We start from the raw sequence: 20,504 nt of genomic DNA, 5'->3' as shown, positions 1-20,504 counted from the left end.
ATTACTTTTCATGTTCTGGTTCACGTGTATGCCTGCGCTGGTCACCTAGCCAATTGAAAGAGGAGTGCAGTAGTATTCATTCCAGCGGCAAAAAGGCGCTTGAACTGTTATGGTAATATATAATTATAGTTTCTCTAGGATACCCTTAATAGAAAATTTAGCATGTAACTGTGAAAAAATATTTTTTATGGACTTTTTTTTTTCAATATTTAATTGAGAAAAGAGTGATTGTAGGATGACTGCTGGTCATTTTTTTTTCAGAAATATGCCGACTCGATATTTGACCGCCAACGACTTCTTTTAGAACGAAGTGACCAAAAAACCACTTACACGTCAACATTTTTTGATTACATCGATCAAGCGGTTTTGACGCTCGCGACGGTTGTAAGTACCTCTTTTGGAGATGGCTTATTAACTTTGACATTGTTATTAAAATTGGGATTCCTTTTGCTGCAGCTGACTGGGGATATGTAGTTCTAAATCATGTTTTGCTCTCAATTTGTTCTAGCATGCTTACAAACATATCACTGCCTGAAAATCCGAGCACCTTAAGGTAAAGGGCAAAACGCGAAACGCTCCGAGTCCCCAATCATCTGCTATAACTAACGGTGGCAAGGCGTTTATTGGCAGAGTGTGAGAATCAGCGAACGGAAGCCGCCAAAGTTTTTGTTAAGGGGCGGTGGTTGGGCTTCCTCTCGGTCTTCTCAAAAGGATGCTCCAAGTTGTTATAAGCGATCAGTTTCAAGAAGAAATATCCCATTTTTATGATGTCATAGCATTTGTATAAGTGTAGCCCTCGTAAAAATCTGAAGGGTCGCTGCTAGAGCTAACACCCTAATTGTTATTTAGTTACAAAGCATCATTTTACTCTGCCAGGCTATTATTCTAACATCCGTATCATTGCATGTCTTGATACAGAACACTGTGTTCCCTCGAGGACAGCAATTTTTGACCTGATAGTTGTTTTAGCCAAAATAAGAAAATCTTAGGATGCAAAAGCAAGGATGGACGAGAAAATGTTTTGTAGATCTGAGAAATCAGCAGCAGGCAACGAACCTTTATTAGTAGTTACGTATGGATAATCAGGATATCAGGATCCGACTCTATCGCGCAGTGAATATCTCTCAGTGTGTGATCTCTTAATTATACCTGCTAAAACAAATGTATGTTGAACTACTAGAAGGCCTGAAGGGTCACAGTCTGTCTACTCTCAGGCGCACTACCATGCGTAGACGTAAAAATAAGGCTAAGGCCCCGTCTAGCGGTTCATTTCTTCTTCAAGGAACTCGTTCCAGGTTTCAGAGCTTGCGGGGGTTTATGGAGTCATGCTGGCGGGACGGTCCAAAAAAGTGAGACCAAACACATTTCACTTTAAATCAAAGCGACTTCAAAACTGTCATCAAAGCGACTTCAAAACGCCGACTTCTTAAAGCGAGGAACCCAGGTGCAATTTTCACGCCGAGGAACATCTTTTGCTTAATGTGTTCGACATGCTTTGCCTTATCGTCATCACTGAGTTTTGCAACTGTCTGTCTAACATCGCGGCTCCTGATTGTGCGTTTTTATGATGATATGGCCAAGGTGTGTAACCTACAGAAAGATTTACTTTTTATTGAAAATCTTCGCTAAACCCGTGATGCCGACATTGGACCAGCCGAAACATAGATTATATGTATGGCAGGTGTTAAGTTCGGGCTCCGCATGTAATTAATGAAGGCCGCCGGTGGCCCATGTATTGGCGTCGCCTCCGCTGGTAGCTACTTTCCCGTGTCCCTTTCATGTAGCCGCACGGACGCCAAGTTCGGAGACGCGGAGAGCGTGTGTTGTGCCCCTCCTTTTGTGTGTCAAAGGACGGGGGCGATTAGCCTGCGTCGCAGGTGGCTGGGTCATTCGGCATAACAAGCTGACGGGAAGCCAGGTTATCGTATCTTGTAGTGTTGAAAGCGCGCGCGGTGTAAGTTTGGAAATCTTCGACTCCGGCGGCGTGGGTCGTCTACGGGTCAATCGTCTCGGAGACCACCGAGTTGGCCTGAAGCGCGTCTTCTGGTGCTACTGGCGGCAGGCCGCGGCGCCCTTCGTCTGGGAGGGAATTAGCAACCCTCATTGTCCTGCGCGTCGCGGGACAATGGGAGCGTCGCGGGAGGCGCCGCGCGGAGGGAGGTCAGCCGCGCGGGGACCGCTCTGGGCCCTCGGCTTGGCTGTTGTTTGTGCAGATGCCGCCCGCTGAACGTAATGGATGGTTCACTTTAGGCCGCAGATGTCCTGTATTTCCTGGCCGGGTGTAACAGCGTGCGTAGGAAACGCACTTTCAGTGCATAAGAGAGAGAGGGTTGGGTCACGTGACCGCAGGTGGGGACATGTGTGTGATTGGCTGATTCCTGTGGCCAATCAATGGTTTGTATTAATTGTTTTGAAAGGGTTTTCTCTCTTTCTTGTACGCCCCCTTTTTGGAGGCGGGGTTTTTGTTATCAAAACCGGAGTGTTGGGGTTTCTCGGGGGTCGGTCGAGAGGGGATCTAGTTTAGTATAGATCTCGGCCGAACAGGCTGCTGCTGTTCGGCCGTCACTCTGACCTGATGTAAAGTTGGAGTTTTGTAAATAATGTAAATAAACCTAATATCCTGCAAGGAAGGCAGTCCTCATCCCTCACCCGCTCCAAGCATCGGTCGTCGGTCATCGGAGCGAGTCGAGATCGTCCTCTCGGCTCGCGCATCAAAAGAACATCCCTATTTCGTCTCCATCAGTTCGCCAAGAAGATGGAGAGGCGAAATTTAACTGGCGCAGTCGGCAGGATGACCACGACCATGGGCTGGAGCTGGTGGGGCATTGCGGAGAGACTCCTTCAACGCAAGGTTCGGCTCCGACCAACGACGAGCCAGACTCCAAGCATCGACGGGGCGACACCTCAGCGGGAGACCTCGTGAGCTTCGGCTCAGTGCGGCAGCAGCCGCGATTCAACGGCAACGGGGCGACACCTCAGCGGGAGGCCTCGTGGGCTCTGGCCCAGGGCGGCATAAGCCGCTGTTCAACGGGGCGACACCTCAGCGGGAGGCCTCATGGGCTCTGGCCCAGGGCGGCGTAAGCCGCGGTTCAACGGGGCGACACCTCCGCGGGAGGCCTCGGGGGCTTCGGTCCAGGGCGGCGTAAGCCACGGTTCAACGGGGTGACACCTCCGCGGGAGGCCTCGGGGGCTTCGGCCCAGGGCGGCGTAAGCCGCTGTTAAACGGGGCGCCACCTCAGCGGGAGGCCTCGTGGGCTCTGGCCCAGGGAGCACGGCCCCATCCCAGCGGCGAGAGCGGCGCATCGGGTCCACGAGCTACTGCACCAGCGACACTGCGACCCGGCCGAAGCCGGAGCGGGCACAGGTGGGCCCTGACTTACTTTCTCCGGGTTCACCATGGCCACTATGCTAACGGGATGCCGCGGCACCGACCGAAAGGTTAGTGCCATTGTGCTCGAGATTGAGGAGTTGAGAGCGGAGATAGCTCTCAAAAATGCCCAGCACGCTTTAGAAAAAGCAAGGCTAGCGGGTAGCCGGGGCGCGGGTAGCCCGTCCGCATGGTCAGCTGAAGAGCTTAGCGCTCAATTAGCCCAAGGACGAGCGGAGATCGCTTATGGAAAAGCGAAGCTTCGCAAGATTGGTGGCCCCGATGAGGACGCCAATGTCTTCACCGTGTTTGTTCCATCATGGGCGTTTCGAACGCCACAGGATGAGGAGAGTAGGAATGCAGTTGAGGGGGCTGAAACCACTCCAGTTGTAGAGAAACCCCTTAGCGTTCCCACTGCGAGAGATGAGATTACGGGACTGCTGCGAGACAGCTGTCCCAGCTCCGCAAAATTCTATTTGTGGAGGCGCGCAATGTACAGCCGTCTGTCACCGAGGCAGCGCAAGGGGCATGCAAGGGCAGCGGGACGGCGTGCCTGATTGTTGAGCTTCCGTGGGCAAAGCATGAAGGTGCAGGCGGCCCGCGGTGTCTTGCGTGTAGGGCGATTCCGACGGGCCCAAGAACGCGGAGTGCGGGGGCAGCTGTGGCGGCGCAGGTGCGACATCGTCGTACGCGCTACCGCCGACTAGGGTGTTCCTTCTCTCCCGAGAGCAAAGGACACCGCGAGCCGAACCAGGGTTCGTGTAGGATCAGCTGGTGGCGCACAACACGGAATCAGGTTCCATGCGACGGTCGGTGTGTGCCGCCGCGGAAAGGGGCGTTAGCGCTGAATAGTGTGCAGTGCGAGACAGGGACGGTTCAGTGTTGTTTGCCGCACACTTAGTGGTTAGCGTTTTGCGTTTTTTTTCTGCTGTTTTTTTATGTGTAGGGTTCGCTCCGACGAGCGGTATTCTTAGTTGTCCCTGTACTGTAGTTCTCCCCCTTGTTGTTAGTTTTTTTTTTGTGCATGTGTTGGTTGTGTTCAGCTGTCGTAAGGCGTGTGATTTACGAGTAGCGCAGCTTGGCGGGTTTAACTGTCTTCTTGAGGACTAGAGCCGCTGTTACAGCATGGTAGGGAGTTTACCTCTGGGTACAATGGCGAGTGCCTTTCTTTATTTGCGCTCGTTGACATGTGGTCATGGTGGGCCATGGAATGTGCAGGTAGGGCCCACTTGTGGCGCTTGTGTGCGAACTAGTGTCTGAAGTACTGAAAAGTGAACTTTCACTACATCGCATGTGGACAGCGAGTGAACCGCAACCGGGACGAACAATCTGTGTCGCATTCCGAAAGAACCGGCGTCCGCGAGTGCGTGAAGAAACGCTGAACTTTCTTTAAACGTTTTGTTATTGGTACAGGAGTAGCCTCATTTTGAGCGTTTGGGTTTTGTTCGGGTGTTGTTTTTTTTCTTTCATTAGAGTGAAAGAATGTTCCTACATGCGCTGAACGGATAAGGATGGATGGTGTCATTCATCCAGTTGTCAAGTTGTAACATTTACACCCTTTGTTGGTTTGGTTGCCTTTAATGGTAGAGGGTGCCACGAGTTTGTTCTCACGGGCCCTGTAGTTGAGCACTTTTGTTTATTGTTTGATGTTGCGCAAGCCACGGTTAGGCCAGGGCACTAAGCATGCCGTGTTGTATCCGTTTCTGGTGCAGTTGGCCGGCGCGTTGTGCTGGTTAGGTTGTTGTGTGCCGGGGAAATTTTGGGTGGTTGTACTGTATTGTATTTTGTAGTGGGACTCGCGTAACGGCTTGATTGTGTTTTTTTTATTCTTGCTCTGCAGTAAGACATAACATGCAGAGAGAGTTAATGTTGTACGTACAGCTAGTGTACGGACAACATTCTTAGTGCGGAGGTGTTAAGTTAGGGCTCCGCATGTAAATAATGAAGGCCGCCGGTGGCCCATGCATTGGCGTCGCCTCCGCTGGTAGCTACTTTCCCGTGTCCCTTTCATGTAGCCGCACGGACGCCAAGTTCGGAGACGCGGAGAGCGTGTGTTGTGCCCGTCCTTTTGTGTGTCAAAGGACGGGGGCGATCAGCCTGCGTCGCAGGTGGTTGGGTCATTCGGCATAACAAACTGACGGGAAGCCAGGTTATCGTATCTCGTAGTGTTGAAAGCGCGCGCGGTGTAAGCTTAGAAATCTTCGACTCCGGCGGCGGCGTGGGTCGTTGACGGGTCAATCGCCTCGGAGACCACCGAGTGGGCCTGAAGCGCGTCTTCCGGTGCGACTGGCGGCAGGCCGCGGCGCCCTTCGTCTGGGAGGGAATTAGCAACCCTCATTGTCCTGCGCGTCGCGGGACAATGGGGGCGTCGCGGGAGGCGCCGCGCGGAGGGAGGTCAGCCGTGCGGGGACCGCTCTGGGCCCTCGGCTTGGCTGTTGTTTGTGCAGATGCCGCCCGCTGAACGTAATGGATGGTTCACTTTTGGCCGCAGATGTCCTGTATTTCCTGGCCGGGTGTAACAGCGTGCGTAGGAAACGCACTTTCAGTGCATAAGAGAGAGAGGGTTGGGTCACGTGACCGCAGGTGGGGACATGTGTGTGATTGGCTGATTCCTGTGGCCAATCAATGGTTTGTATTAATTGTTTTGAAAGGGTTTTCTCTCTTTCTTGTACGCCCCCTTTTTGGAGGCGGGGTTTTTGTTATCAAAACCGGAGTGTTGTGTTTTCTCGGGGGTCGGTCGAGAGGGGATCTAGTTTAGTATAGATCTCGGCCGAACAGGCTGCTGCTGTCAGAGTGACAATGTAACCGTCACTCTGACCTGATGTAAAGTTGGAGTTTTGTAAATAATGTAAATAAACCTAATATCCAGCAAGGAAGGCAGTCCTCATCCCTCACCCGCTCCAAGCATCGGTCGTCGGTCATCGGAGTGAGTCTCGAGATCGTCCTGTCGGCTCGCGCATCAAAAGAACATCCCTATTTCGTCTCCATCAGTTCACCAAGAAGATGGAGAGGCGACATTTAACGGCAGGTTTGTTGCGTTGTTTCATGCGATTTTGAAATCATATTCCACTGTGCTATTTCACAAGCCACCGTTTCCAGTATGCAACCAACGCTCTCCGTTGCCACCGTACGTGTGCGAAGCGCTCAGAAAGCGAGTACCCCGCATTGATGTGAAAAATACGAATGCAACGATTTACAGGGTCCCCACACGGCCTACTCCAGGAGTTCTGACACGCATAACGTGGAAAAATTTAATAATTGTGATGATCCTGGAAAACATCTATTTCCAGATGCGCAAGAAAATTTGCCGCGTTAGAACTGGGAAAGTTTGTCAAAGCCGCACCCCGGGGGGCTTTGTGGCGCCTGCTCTCGGCAAACACTCAGGCAGCATGATAGACTTGATTCTGCGCCTTGGACCTGCTGGGATGCATCTGGCAGCCCAATTAATTACCACACCTCATGCTTACCAGGCAGCAAATAAAATGACAACCACCTGCATTGACAACTGATTTGATAGGGAAAGACGTTCAAGAAATCATCATGACTTACCCACCAGAAAATAGGAATCTTATTGATATGGTTGTGGATACTCAAATAACAACTTTGGAAGAACCAGTCCTTGCCCCCATTTTTGTTCAACAAATAATACATGCAAGTGCCTCCAAACCAACAAAATGTTCGATGGCACAGCCCACAAATAAGTCCACAAGCATTATTTATGTCTTATGTGCACTTCGTCCAATAATTTCTGTACGTTACATTGATCATTATGTCACAATGAGTATAGGAGGAACTGTTCACCCTTTGTGGGAACGTTGAACGATCGATCACTGGGCAGATTCTCTTAACAGTCCCTCAAACCGGCATCGCGCCACATTAAAACCCACTAGTCCTCATTTTTAAAACTTCAGTTGTATAAAACTGAGCCACACCTTAAGTCTCCGATGGACAGAAAATACAGAAAATGCTTTTTTATGTTAAATGGGACTCCTTAAAACCCACTCAAAGTAATGATTCTATGGCTACAGAGAATATTTGTGTATTTCCCAGGGAACACATTCACAGGCATCGACATGTAAGTACCATTTTTGGAAATCATTATGACCTTCTCCCTCCACTCGTAAAGTGACCCCTAGTTCTTTCTTTCCGTATTCACCGTCAAGTTTCATAAGCGAACGCGACTGTCACTGGTCCGTAATTTTCTTTTTTGCACTACTTTTTGCTCCTCCGCCAAAGCTTTTACGTTTCTTTTTCACTTTCAGAAAAGAAGCTCTTCAGGAATGTAGCTGCCTGTGACACGTGTAACCTCCCTTTTATGTTTTTCTATCTCGGTCATACTGACATGTTTTCACAAGGGCATTCCCGTAACACTTGGTTCACTATTGTAATTCCCAAGAGTATTGCTCGAGGTCACGTGGCCTCTCAACAAACACCTCCCCCCAGAAAATTTTTTACGAGAACTCGCCCAAACCTCCATTTTGTCTAATGGACTGCCCAGTTAAAAATTGTGCACCCTTGCTTACCCTTACAATCTACCTGCTCGCACCCACAAGCCAATTCTGCCCTTACAGTACCCCTGTCTGTCACTTTCCTTCTTAACTCTGAATCTACTCCTATAAAGGTGCTGCAGGGGCCAGGGTATCTGTCCTGAGAAAACAAAGCTTCGGTTACGAAACATTGTCAGCAATTGTGGTCCCTCTATTGTTTCAAGTTTGCATTTCCTTGTGCTCCCTATGATCTTCAAAATCACAATTTTGCACAATGCATATAAAATATATATATATATATATATATATATATATATATATAAATAGAAATCAGAGTTGGCTGTAAAGAAAACCTCGGAAAGCAAAGGGGAGGATGTGGTAGGTCATTGAAACAGATACGGAATTTGGAAAGAAAGAAAGACCGTGAAGCAAAAATGCCTGCAAGGTGGGATCCGAACCAACGACCTCTAGAATACCGGTCTGGTGCGATGACCACTACGGTACCGGCGGGGCAATTTTCCCCTCAACTTTCTGGGGGTTTTATGTCAAGGTATTTTTGTTTCCTTTGCTTGGGGGTGGTAGCCAGCGCCTCTCGGACTACTCGGGGTGAAGGAGACCTTTTTAACCGCCAGTCAGTGACTCGAGTGTCTAGGACATGTCAACAGTGGGCGACGACCAGCGTTGAACCCTCTTAAATTTCCTATGGGACCAAGACTGCAAGAACAGACGCCACCGCTATGCATGTAGCGAATAAGAAAAGAAATGAGGGGATCGTTGAAAGAAGACAGAAACAAGAGTTGGCATTCAAGAAAACCTTTGAACGAAGGAAAGAAGGAAGAAAGACTTTGTTGAGTGCCTGCAACAGACACAGTGTGTACACTGCGCCCGGACGTTGCCACTCGTCTATCCCGACGTCACCCCTACTCGGACCACACCTTTGCTACTTCCTACAGGGTTGGACACCGCTGCCCCATAAGGGAGGGCGTCGCCCCACAGATTTCGCTCCGGTGCTGCTTTCCGAGGGCCGCCAGGACCTGCTGAACGGCTGATAGTTGGGTGTCCTTGTCACAACAGCGCACTGCTTCTTGGATCCATGGCGCTAGGTCTGTCATGGCTGCCGCCTCGTTAGGTAGCACTTCACAGTCCCAGAGTAAGTGGGCGGTCGAGGCCCTAGCCTTGTTACATAACACGCACGTGTCGTCTGTATAGAGTTCTGGCTGTATGTGCTTCAAGACGACCGGGGTCATCAGTTAATTCGTCTGCAGCTGTCTGAACGTGGACGCTTCCTCCCTGGTTAGGTAGGGGTGAGGCGGTGCCAACCCCCTCCTGCAATTTCTATAATATGTGGTGATACCCTGAGAGGTATCGTACCTGTCTTTCGTCTCGGTCCACCACTCTGCAGACGATTCAACTGCTGCCGCGCGGCCAGCTAATCCTCCCGTGACTGCGTTCGCCGTCTCGTTGTGGTTTGTGGCGAGTACCGATACCTCATTCCCCGCATGGGCAGGAATCCACTTGATTGTCACCTTGCGTCCATCGATGTTCACCCGCTCGAGCACTCGCACCGTTTCACAGTAGAACAAACCCTTGGAGAAATTGCGCACTGCACTCTTTGAGTCGCTAAGCACCGTCGTTGTCTCTGGGTCCGCGATGGCCAAGGCGATGGCCAGCACTTCTGCACGCTGCGCGTCTCTAGCGACGATGCTCGTGGCGTTCAACGTCACTGCCGTCTTCCCATCTATCACTACCGCCGCGAAGTACGGGCGGTCGCCGTACTCTGCGGCGTCGATGAACCTGGTGGCCAGAACGTTCAGGTGATGTTTCAACACAGCCTTTGCTCTGGCCGCTCTCCTGTCCGCGTTGTGCGTCGGATCCATGTTCTTTGGTAACGGGTACACTCGGACGGCGTTCCGGACTGCCGCCGGTACTTCGCGCTATTCCTGCTTGCCGAGGCTTTGAGGGTCGGCCACCGTCTTCATTCCGAGACGGGCGAGAATGGTCCTCCCTGTTCGCGAACCCTCGAGCCGCTCTATTTGGCCGACCCGCTGGGCTTCCATGATCTCCTTCAGCGTATTATGTATTCCCAGCTGGAAGAGCTTCTCCGTGCACGCGCTGTCGAGAATGCCTATGGCTGCCTTGTACGCCTTCCTAATGGCCGCGCGGTTGCGCTCCTGAAGCAACCAGTTGTGGAAGGAAGCCGCGTAGGCGACGTGGCTTATCGCGAAGGACTGGATAGAAAAAGCGGAGGATGTGGTAGGTCATTGAAACAGACCAAGAATTTGGAAAGACAGAAATTGGAGAATAAATGCCCGCCAGGTGGGATCCAAACTGACGACCTCCAGAATACCTTCGGGTGCGTAGACCACTACGCTACCGGCGGGGTGATTTTCCCATGCACTTTGTGGGGTGTTTATGTGAAGGTATTTTTGTTTCCTGTGATTGGGGGTGGTAGCCAGCCAAACTGCCAGCCGTGTCACTCGTGCCTCGGGGCTGGCGGCTCGGGACCGGATCTGCAGTCACATGGTGCACTCCTTTCGCGGCGTGAGCTCCCTTGGATGCCACGGCTGATCTGCTACATCTACCCTCATCCAGTGGTCTCGCGGTGGTGAGACGCGAGAGAACAAACAAAAATTAACAAAATGTTGACTACAACATCTATCTTATGTGCACTGTACACTATATACAAGTTCGTTTGAGTCACAGCCCAGAAGAACTTGTATACTATTTACAAGTTCTGTCCAGTTCTGATCATGTCGCTGAAGCTGTCCGATGGTTATCCATTAGTTCGGGTGGTCATCCCATGGTACTAAGTGGTTGACGAGTGATAGGGGGCAGCTTTAGTCGAAGAAAAAAAAGAAAGTAGAGTCTTCTGATTTTGCGGGATGTCGCACAGAATCTCTGATAGTTCTAGGGGGAGAAAACGAGGCTGTTTGGTGGCTGAGCGGTTGCTGCGCCAGTGGTAGGGGGCTTCTGATCTGGAAACACACCGCGGGTGACCTTGGGAAACCTCCACTGGAACTGCGAGTTTAAAAGGTTCGGAATGGAAGGCCTGTGTTTGACCGCCGTGTCCTAGGCGGTAGTGTTTTGTCTGGCGTTTGTGCTGACACTGCTGATTGTAGCCTCGTGCCGGTGGTCGTTGCTGACGGTGACTGATTGGCCGCTGGTGCGCAGTCCTTGCCATCGTTCTTACAGGCACGATAGTCGCGTCTGATTTCTGGAAGTAGGGCGTGCCTTCCAGAAGGGCTGCCCCACCAGCTGGCTCTGGCTGCTGAGATGGAACTAGCGACGGGCTGCTTGTTCCTTGCGGTGATTTGCGATCACTCGGATTCGAAATGGCCCAACGTAAAACGCGTCTCTGCTGGATGGAGGACGTGACACGATCTGGTGCATCATCAGAGACACAGCGGTCACTGTCCCGGGCGTGGTTTCCAGTTGGCGCTGTGATCATGGTATCAGCATGCTATGCGGAGCACAGAACTGATGACGATGTCTCTGACGTCGGCGAAGGGGCGCAGCCAAAGTGAGGGACGCACTGAGCTTGTTGTCGAATCCCAGTGGGGAGACGGATACCGAACCTGGCTTGGTTGTTTGTCCATGCGGTGAGACGTTAGATGGTATAAACGCGCTCACGGTGGCAGTTGAGGATGGGGCGAGACACACTTGGGCATGCATGTCTGACTCACTTGTACGACGACGTCGAGATATGGTGTAGAATCCGCAGGTACGTCGTCCCGGCTAGTAAGGGCTTCTCGGGTGATAGGCGAGGATGAGATCGCCGGGCCAGGTGCTGAGCTATGTTGATGAAGGCGTATTCGCGAGAGGATCGCTCGCTTCAGTAGGGACTACTGAACTGACGGAGCAGACAGCAGCTTGTAGCGAATGAAGGACAAGTGATCGGTTGGCAGGGCTCGAATCACAAGCTTGCACTTAAGAACGTCTCTAACAATGCCGTTGATGGAGAAAAACGGTTCGGCCTGAGCCAGCAATACCTCAACCTCTTTTGCGTAAAACCGATGTGGTTGCAGGTAGGGACTTTGCCTAGAAACAGCAGTCTTATCACCCACAGCACGAAAACGCTCACCGAAACTGTTGAGTTTCGTGGTGTAATCAACGGCTCCGTGGGCATAGATGGAAGTGAGGTGCGTATCGGTGTCAGGTGAGGCCGCAGTCTGTTCTTGCGATGCGAAGGACGGAACTGAACGTGGCGTCTCCGCAGTGGCAGTTGATGGTTTATAGGCTGTGGTGGCAGGAGAAGTTTGCTGACGATGAAAAGAACTGGTCCAGCCGAAATGAGCAAGAATTGCCGTTTTGAAGTAGTTGCACACATGGTGGCTTTGCAGCGGCAGCCGATGTTGTGCCACGAGGCTCTCTGGGACAGCCTTGCTGGCGATGTTGTAATGCTGTCATCGCTCGGTGATGCCTAGGATGAAAAAATTGCTCTGAAGCAGCGCGAACCACAAACGAGGGTCTTTCTCGTAAAACTCCTATATTTCCAGAAGCGTGACGTTGGGCGGCTGGACGGATGACATTTGGAATCCAGACCAGTGCGTTAAAGCCATGGCTAAACGTGTCCTACGGCGCGATCGCAACGCTGACGTGCCGTTCGTGATGACGCAAAAGCCGTTGCCGTGAACCCTTTAACGGCGGTGCGGGCTCGTTTTCAGGGTCAGCAATTATGAAGGGGGGCGTGGGAAGACGGCCCGCTTTGATTTATTGAGGAGGGCCGAGAGGTTAGCTGAAGGCGAACAGTGGAGGAAACAGGCAAGCCATGGCGCCGGTGCTGATCCTGCGTGACAGAGTGCAAGCTCGATGCTGTCGGCTCGGTGTCTCGATTTCAACTGGCAGCCACGTGACTTGTGCTTCATGGCTAGCGGCTCAGGACAGAGGGGCAGGCACGCGGTGCACTCCTCTGGCGGCACGAGCTCCCTCGGCAGCCTCGGCTGGGCTGCTACAATTTCTTCTGTCTTACCACAAAGCTTCTGCTCCTGAATATATATATAAATATACACAAGCAAAGAAAACTTTGAACAAGGTAAAAGCACGATTGTTGCCAACGTTTCAGCAAATAGACTTGCTTTCGTCTGGATTTGCTTTCGTCAGGACAAAGAGACTTGCTTCCGCCCTGACGAAAGCAAGTCTCATCGCTGAAACGTTGGCAACAATCGGGCTTTTACCTTGTTCAAAGTTTTCTTTTGTTGTGTTCTCTACCATCTTCAATAGTTCAACTACTCCCTGGATTATATATATATATATATATATATATATATATATATATATATATATATATATATATATATATATATATATATATGTATGTATACAGTCGAGTCCACTTATAACAATATTGAGGTGCCATGAAAATATCATTGTTATAACCGATTATTGTTATAAGCGGGTTATGCCGAAATAACAAAGAAAACAAGACAAGCAAGAGCATTTAATGAGCGAAGAATAGGGGAGGTCGGCACAGTGCACACAGCGCTGCTGCTGCGGCGGCTTAGGCGCCCCGGTGCTTTTTCTACAGGCGGCGCACCCTCAGAATGGACTGCCCCACTGCCCGTAGAGGCGCCCATCCGGTCCTCATCCCCCTCCTCCGCGTCGCCGCGGCAGGCGAAAGAAGCGGTGGCATGCGAGCCCCTTCGGAGCGCACTCGCCGCGTGCGAGGCCAAGTGCGCTATCGCCTGGCCGCCACGCGTATGTTCTCATGCCCTTTTGCGTAATAGGCGGGATTGGGGTGGCATTGTCGCAGCGTTTTTGCATTTTTGTTTCGTTCAGGGTTGGTTCCAGGGCCCACATTTAATTGTTACAACCGATATTGCATCATGACAGCATTGTTATAACAGGTTTATTTAGCCATAGAATACAATGAAAAGCTGACGGTGCCGCGGCTGTTAATTGTTATATCCGATATATTGTTAAAACCGGTATTGTTATAAGTAGACTCGACTGTATATATATTGAGACTGTATATATATTCTTATTTTTAAGGTCCTTCTGGTTTGCCTCTGTCCCGAGTTACCTTATATATATATATATATATATATATATATATATATATATATATATATATATATATATATATATATATATATATATATATATATAAGGAAGAAAAAAAACTTGCCCGCAAGGTGGGATCCGAACCCACGACCTCCAGAATACCGGTCTGGTGCGATAACCACTACTCTACCGGTCGGGCTATTTTTCCCGTTCACTTTCTGGGGTAATTATGTCAATGTAATTCTTTCCTGCGCTTGGGGGTGGTAGCCAGTGCCACTCCGAATTCTCTGGGTGAAGGGGGACCTTCTTTTACCCCCGGGCAGTGACTCGAGTGTCTACGACATGTCGAGAGTGGTCGACGAGCATTGAACCCTCTTAAGCTCCCTATGGCACCAAGATTGCCAGAACAGAGGCCCTCGCTATGCATGTAGCGAATCAGAATAAGAAATAAGGGGCTCGTTGAAAATAAGACAGAAACAAGGGTTGGCAGTCAAGAAAACCTCGGAAAACAAAGGGGAGGATATGGTAGGTCATTGAAACAGATAAAAAATTTGGAAAGAAAGAAAGTGAAGAAAAAAGTACCCGCCAGGTGGGATCCAAACCCAGGACCTCCAGAATACCGGTCTAGTGCGATAACCACTACGCTGCCTGCGGGGGTATTTGTCCCCTTCACTTTCTGGGGTATTTATGTCAATGTAATTTTTTCCTGTGCTTGGGGGTGGTACCCAGCGCCACTCCGAATTCTCTGGGTGAAGGGGACCTTCTTTTTACCACCGGGCCGTGACGCGAGTGTCTACGACATGTCGAGAGCGGTCGACGAGCGTTGAACCCTCTTAAGCTCCCTATGGCACCAAGATTGCCCTTTATATATATATTACCGTTTGGTATTAACTGGGAATGCTCTGCTAGTTTTATTCTGTCTGCTGGGCTGGAGGTTGTCTTGGTTTGCCATTTTTAATTATATATTTCGTCTCTTGGGAACGTTTACCAGTATCCTGTTTTGCCATCGTGCCAAAGACTTGTACTGCACACTCCGTGATAATATGTGTAAGGTTTTCGCTGGCTACCTTGTCGTCAACTCTGCTTAGTCGGTAAGAGCTGAATATCGGTTCTGCACGGCAATCATGAGTTCTTCTACTTTATGTCTTACTGTTATCTCATTATTCGGCTTCCTTTATACTACCTTCTTACGGTAACCCTCAAATCTATCCTATGTATATTTGTATTTAATTATATATATATACATATATATTTTTATCTATATCTATATATATATATATATAAATATATATATATATATATATATATATATATATATATATATATATATATATATATATATATATATATATATATATATATATATATATATATATATATATATATATATATATATATATATATATATATATATATATATATATATATATATATATATATATATATATATATATATATATATATATATACATATATATATATATATATATATATATATATATATATATATTTATATATATATATATATATATATATATATATATATATTATATATATATATAAATGTGTGTGCGTTTTTTATTTAAATACATATATCAGAATAGGAAATGACGGGCTCGTTGAAAATAAGACAGAAATACGGGTTGGCTGTAAACAAAACCTCAGAAAGCAAAGGAGAGAATCTGGTAGGTCCTTGAAGCAAATAACGAATTTGGAAACAAAGAAAGTGGAGAAAAAATGCCTGCCGGGTGGGATCCTAACCCACAACCTACAGAATACCGGTCAGGTGGGAAGACCACTACGCTACGCTACTGCCGGGCCTGTTTCCCCACCATTTTCTCTGGTATTTGTGTTAATGAAGGGGACCTTCTTTTTATCCCCCGGGCCATGACTCGAGTGTCTACGACATGTCGAGAGTGGTCGACCAGTGTTGAACCCTCTTAAGCTACCTCTGGCACGAAGACGGACAGAACAGAGGCCATCGTTATGCATGTTGCGAATCAGAAATTAGAAATCAGGGGCTCGGTGAATTAAGACAGAAAAAAATATTGGCAGTAAAGAAAACCTGGGAAGCAAATGGGGTAATGTGGTTGGTCATAGAAAACAGATGATGGATTTTTTGAGTCAGAAATAAAGTGGTGAAAAAATGGCCGCCTTGCGGGATCCAAACCCCTGACCTCCAGAATACTGGTCTTGTGCGATGACCACTTCGCTTAAGGCGGGGTTGTTTCCCCAAAACTTTCATATATATTTTTTATGTAGTCCGAGTGGCGCTGGCTACCACCACCAAGTGCAGGAAACAAAAATACCTTAACATAAATACCGGAGAAAGGGTTGGGGAATGAACGCCTCCGGTAGCGTAGTGGTCATTGCACCAGACAGGGACCGTATATATATATATATATATATATATATTTATATATATATATATATATATATATATATTGTTACACAAAATGTGAGGACTACTTCACTGCACGCTCCCCGCCAGCTGCACGGCCGATGAAGAAGGAAACGAAGCGCTTCTTCAGGGCGGAATCGATGTTGGTTGCACGCTCTCCGGTGAACCACCGCCAGTACTGTGAATAACCCCTTCTTCGCCTCTTACTCGCATGCTTATCCCCCTAACAGTCTTGGTGGAGGAGCGGGGTAATCCCAGCCGGCAACGGCTTCACTGGATCTTCGTCGATGCCTTCGCGTAGCTGGCCTCTTGCCCGTCCGAGAAGACATAAGGAATGCTTTTGGTTATTCGAAAGCGAAAAAGAAGAAGGCCGAGCAGACACTCCTTCAGAGAGTGCAAGTTTCCGGGGAAACATGCACGACCTACATTGAGGAGTTACTGAAGTTGTGCCGGGTCATCGACGCTAGGATGCCGGAGGAAGGCAGAGTTGGGCATATACTTAAGGGCATTGCGGAAGGCGTTTTTAATTTTCTCATCAGTAAGGACTACCTGAACACCATCTCTGACGTAATCCAACACTGTCGCAGGTTTGAAGGGCTCAAGATGCGTTGGATAACGCCAAAGTTTGGTCGACTACCCAACGTCACAACGATCGCCAGCGTGGACATCGCCAACAGCAACTCGCCAGCGTGGACGTCGCCAACGGTCGCCAAAAGCGACACACGGCGCGAGGCACCTCCGAATTCCTACTTTTCTACGAAGCACGTGGAATCGTTACGACCATCTGTCAACGTGGCCGACTTCGTTGACGACCGGCGAGGTGACATGTATTCTAGCCCGACACGAGATCGCTACTACTAATCACGAGGCCGTTTAGATCGTCCACAGGACGCCTACCACCCGGATGATTATCGGCGTGCAAGCCCTTCCAGTCGCCAATTTCCATCCTGGTGGTTCGACTCTCCTCGCGAGCCACCTGTTTCTTACCGATGTGGGGTCGCCGTTCATATCTCGCGGCTTTGCCGGCGTCGCAGCTCAGGATCAAGCGCGGGCCCGCGGTTTACCTGGCCTAGCGGTAGTAATTATAACCCTGCCAACCGTTGCTCGCCATCATTTCCACCCACTGGCAATAACCAGCATCTCAATGGTCCCCGCAACGGCTCTCCCGCCTGCGACAGGAGTTTGACGCCACCGCCCCTACGCCAACGCCAATCTCCGTCGCCTCGGCGGAGCCCCTTGTCACCGCCGCCGGGAAACTAGCCGGCGCGGCCGATGTGAGTGAAGTCACCAGCCAGTCTCTAGGAAACATACCTCTGCCAGTCTTTATGGTCAAGAATAAAGTGGAAGTGTTTATTGATGGTGTACAGACGATAGCTTTAGTTGACACTGGAGCAACAGTTTCTGTTATGAGTAGGGTTTTTAAGGAGCGTATCGGGCCTGAAGTGATCTTCAGCTGGGACCATGGTGCCATTTTTCGAGGTGTTGGGGGCGAGTCAATATGCCCCATCGGTATTTGTGCGGTGGACGTTTTCCTAGCCGGCAAACACTTACAGGGTGAATTTGCCGTGCTTCCGAAGTCCACACATGATGTTATTCTCGGTATCGATTTCCTTCGTGAATGTGGCGCTATGGTGCACTGTGCGACGGGCGAGCTCTCCATAAACAGCATGTTCTATTCATTACTCGCTGAAGAGCCTTCTCTCTGCGAAGAATGAGTTCTGGTTGTATCCGAAGACACGCTTCTGCCCGCCCGCTCAACGTCTCTTGTTCCCGTGTTGGCCCGCGGTGCTGGTGATCCTACCTTTTGCGCTGTAGCTGAGCCCATTGCATCAAACTGCATCAAGAAAGATGTTTTCTTACCGAACTGTTTGATTTCGGTAAACGGTAGGCGCAGTCTTTTACGGGCCGTTAACTGCTAGGCGGCTGGTACTGTTTTGCCGCGGGGAATGAAACTAGCGGCGTTTGAAAAAGATGTGAGAGTATCCCTGGCAGCAGTGACCAAACAAAATTGTGATTCTGGTTGGAGCTCGGATACCCTTGACGAACCATTCCTGCGAATGATCAGCAATGGTCTTTCTTTTACCGAGAGGGAGGCACTAGCTCGTGTCCTCTGCACACATGCATCGGTGTTTGACTTCTCGGAAAGAGACGCCAAGATCGACATTCAGTCGTGCCGCTCGCGATACCGCATCGATACCGGAACTTCCCGGCCAGTGTGACAGAAACCTTACCGGGTTTCTCCGAGCGAAAGAAGGCTTATTGCGGAACCGGTCAACGAAATGCTGCAAAAGGGTGTTGTGCAGGAATCAGCTAGTCCGTGGGCAGGACCGGTGATTCTCGTAAAGAAGAAGGATGGCTCTTGGATATTTTGTGTTGATTACAGGCGCCTGAATGGAATGACAAAGACGGACGTCTACCCACTACCATGAATAGACGACGTCATTGACTGCCTGCACTCTGCTTCGTATTTTTCGTCAGTCGACCTAAGATCTGGTTACAGGCAAATTCCCATGGATCAAGCCCACAAAGAGAAAACGGCTTTTCTTTCCCCGACGGACTCTTCGAATTCAACGTCATGGCGTTCGGCCTCTGTAATGCTCCTGCTACATTTGAGAGGTTCATGGACACAATTCTGCGAGGCTTGAAGTGGAGATTAGTTTTTGCTACCTCGACGATGTGGTAATTTTCGGCCGTACTTTTGAAGAGCATAACACACGCCTTGACACTGTCCTGAACTGCCTAGGAAAGGTCGGTCTTGTGTTGAATTCGAACAAGTGCCACTTCGGTGAGCGCCAAGCACTAGTTTTGGGCCACCTAGTTGACAAACATGGCGTTAGACCTGACCCGGAGAAGATCGCAGCCATCAGCCATTTCAAGCCGCCCCAGTGCGTGCATGACCTTCGAAATTGCTTGGGGCTATGCTCCTATTTCCGCCGGTTCATTCCTAAATTTGCAGAGCTGGCTGCTCCTCTGTCCTATCTTTTGCGCAAGAATGTGCCTTTCAACTGGATGCCAGAGTGCGAGGACTCATTTTCCCAACTTAAGTTTTTGCTCACTTCTGGCCCAATACTTCGTCACTTCGACGCATCGGCTTCGACCGAAGTGCATACGGATACCAGCAGCATCGGCCTCGGAGCAGTACTCGTGCAGAGGCATCACGGGGCCCAACATGTCATCCCCTATGCCAGCCACGCACTCAGCAAGTCAGAAAGAAACTATACTGTGACCGAGCAGGAATATTTGGCGGTTATCTACGCTGCGCAGAAGTTTCGACCTTACATTTACGGACGTCCTTTTACGATTGTCACGGATCATCATTCTCTGTGTTGGTTGGTTGGACTACGTGATCTATCCGGGCGACTCCCCCGCTGGTCTCTCAGACTCCAAGAATACGATTTCGTTATATCCTACAAAAGCGGCCGCCGTCACACCGACGCTGATTGTCTTTCCCGGCTACCACTTTCAACGACTGCGTGCGACGCCGACAATTTCGAGACTACCTCGCACCAGTATCTGAGGAATTTCCCAACGTTGAAACCTTTCGACGAGAGCAACAGAACGATCCCAAGCTGGCCCCATTCTTCGCCGGTGCTCGTGCATTCGCCCCTTCTAATCGCTTTTCTCTTCGGGATGGCCTGCTTTATAAGGCAAACTACGGAGCATCTGGTCCGCGGTTTCTTTTGGCTGTACCAGAGAGTCTGCGCTCTTGCGTACTGCGAGCTATGCACGATGATTTGATGTCTGCACACCTTGGTTACGCTAGGACATTACACCGCGCCCAAGAGCGCTTTTACTGGCCCAACATGCGGCGCACAACTCAAAAATACGTCGCCACCTGTACAGAATGCCAGCGTCACAAGCGTCCTGCCGCCATACCTGCCGGTCTGCTTCATCCTGTGCAACCTCCCACTGCTCCTTTCGAGCAGGTTGGGGTTGACCTTGTAGGCCCACTTCCACGAACGCGTGGCGGCAACCACTGGATTATCGTCTGTGTTGACCATCTGACGCGTTATGCGGAAACCGCAGCTGTTCCAACTGCTTCAGCAACCTCTTTGTCTGTATTCCTGCTGCATGCCCTTATTCTTCTACACGGCGCCCCTCATGTGCTTATCAGTGATAGTGGCCGCCAATTTATTGCGGATGTTGGGGAGGAATTACTGCGGCTTTGTACTTCGCAGTTCCGGCATGCTACCCCGTACCATCCACAGACAAATGGATTGGTTGAACGCACGAATCGCACACTCATCAA

At 49.8% G+C, this 20,504-nt stretch overlaps 1 protein-coding gene across 1 annotated transcript in view; it reads left to right on the top strand.

The window, feature by feature from the left end:
• LOC144148869 (phospholipase A1-like) overlaps positions 1 to 20,504 on the top strand; it is a 187,584-nt gene that overhangs the window by 56,467 nt on the left and 110,613 nt on the right. The window contains exon 4 of the mRNA XM_077680390.1: positions 262 to 384. Within this exon, the coding sequence (XP_077536516.1) occupies positions 262 to 384 (123 nt within the window). The remainder of the gene's footprint in view (positions 1 to 261; positions 385 to 20,504) is intronic.

This window comes from Haemaphysalis longicornis, unplaced genomic scaffold (genome assembly GCF_048455015.1).
Source record: "Haemaphysalis longicornis isolate Haplotype H1 unplaced genomic scaffold, Haemaphysalis longicornis Haplotype H1 scaffold_8, whole genome shotgun sequence".
Lineage (NCBI taxonomy): Eukaryota > Metazoa > Arthropoda > Arachnida > Ixodida > Ixodidae > Haemaphysalis > Haemaphysalis longicornis.
The sequence above is the reverse complement of the archived record's forward strand: the minus strand, read 5'-3'. Positions and strand labels throughout refer to the sequence as shown.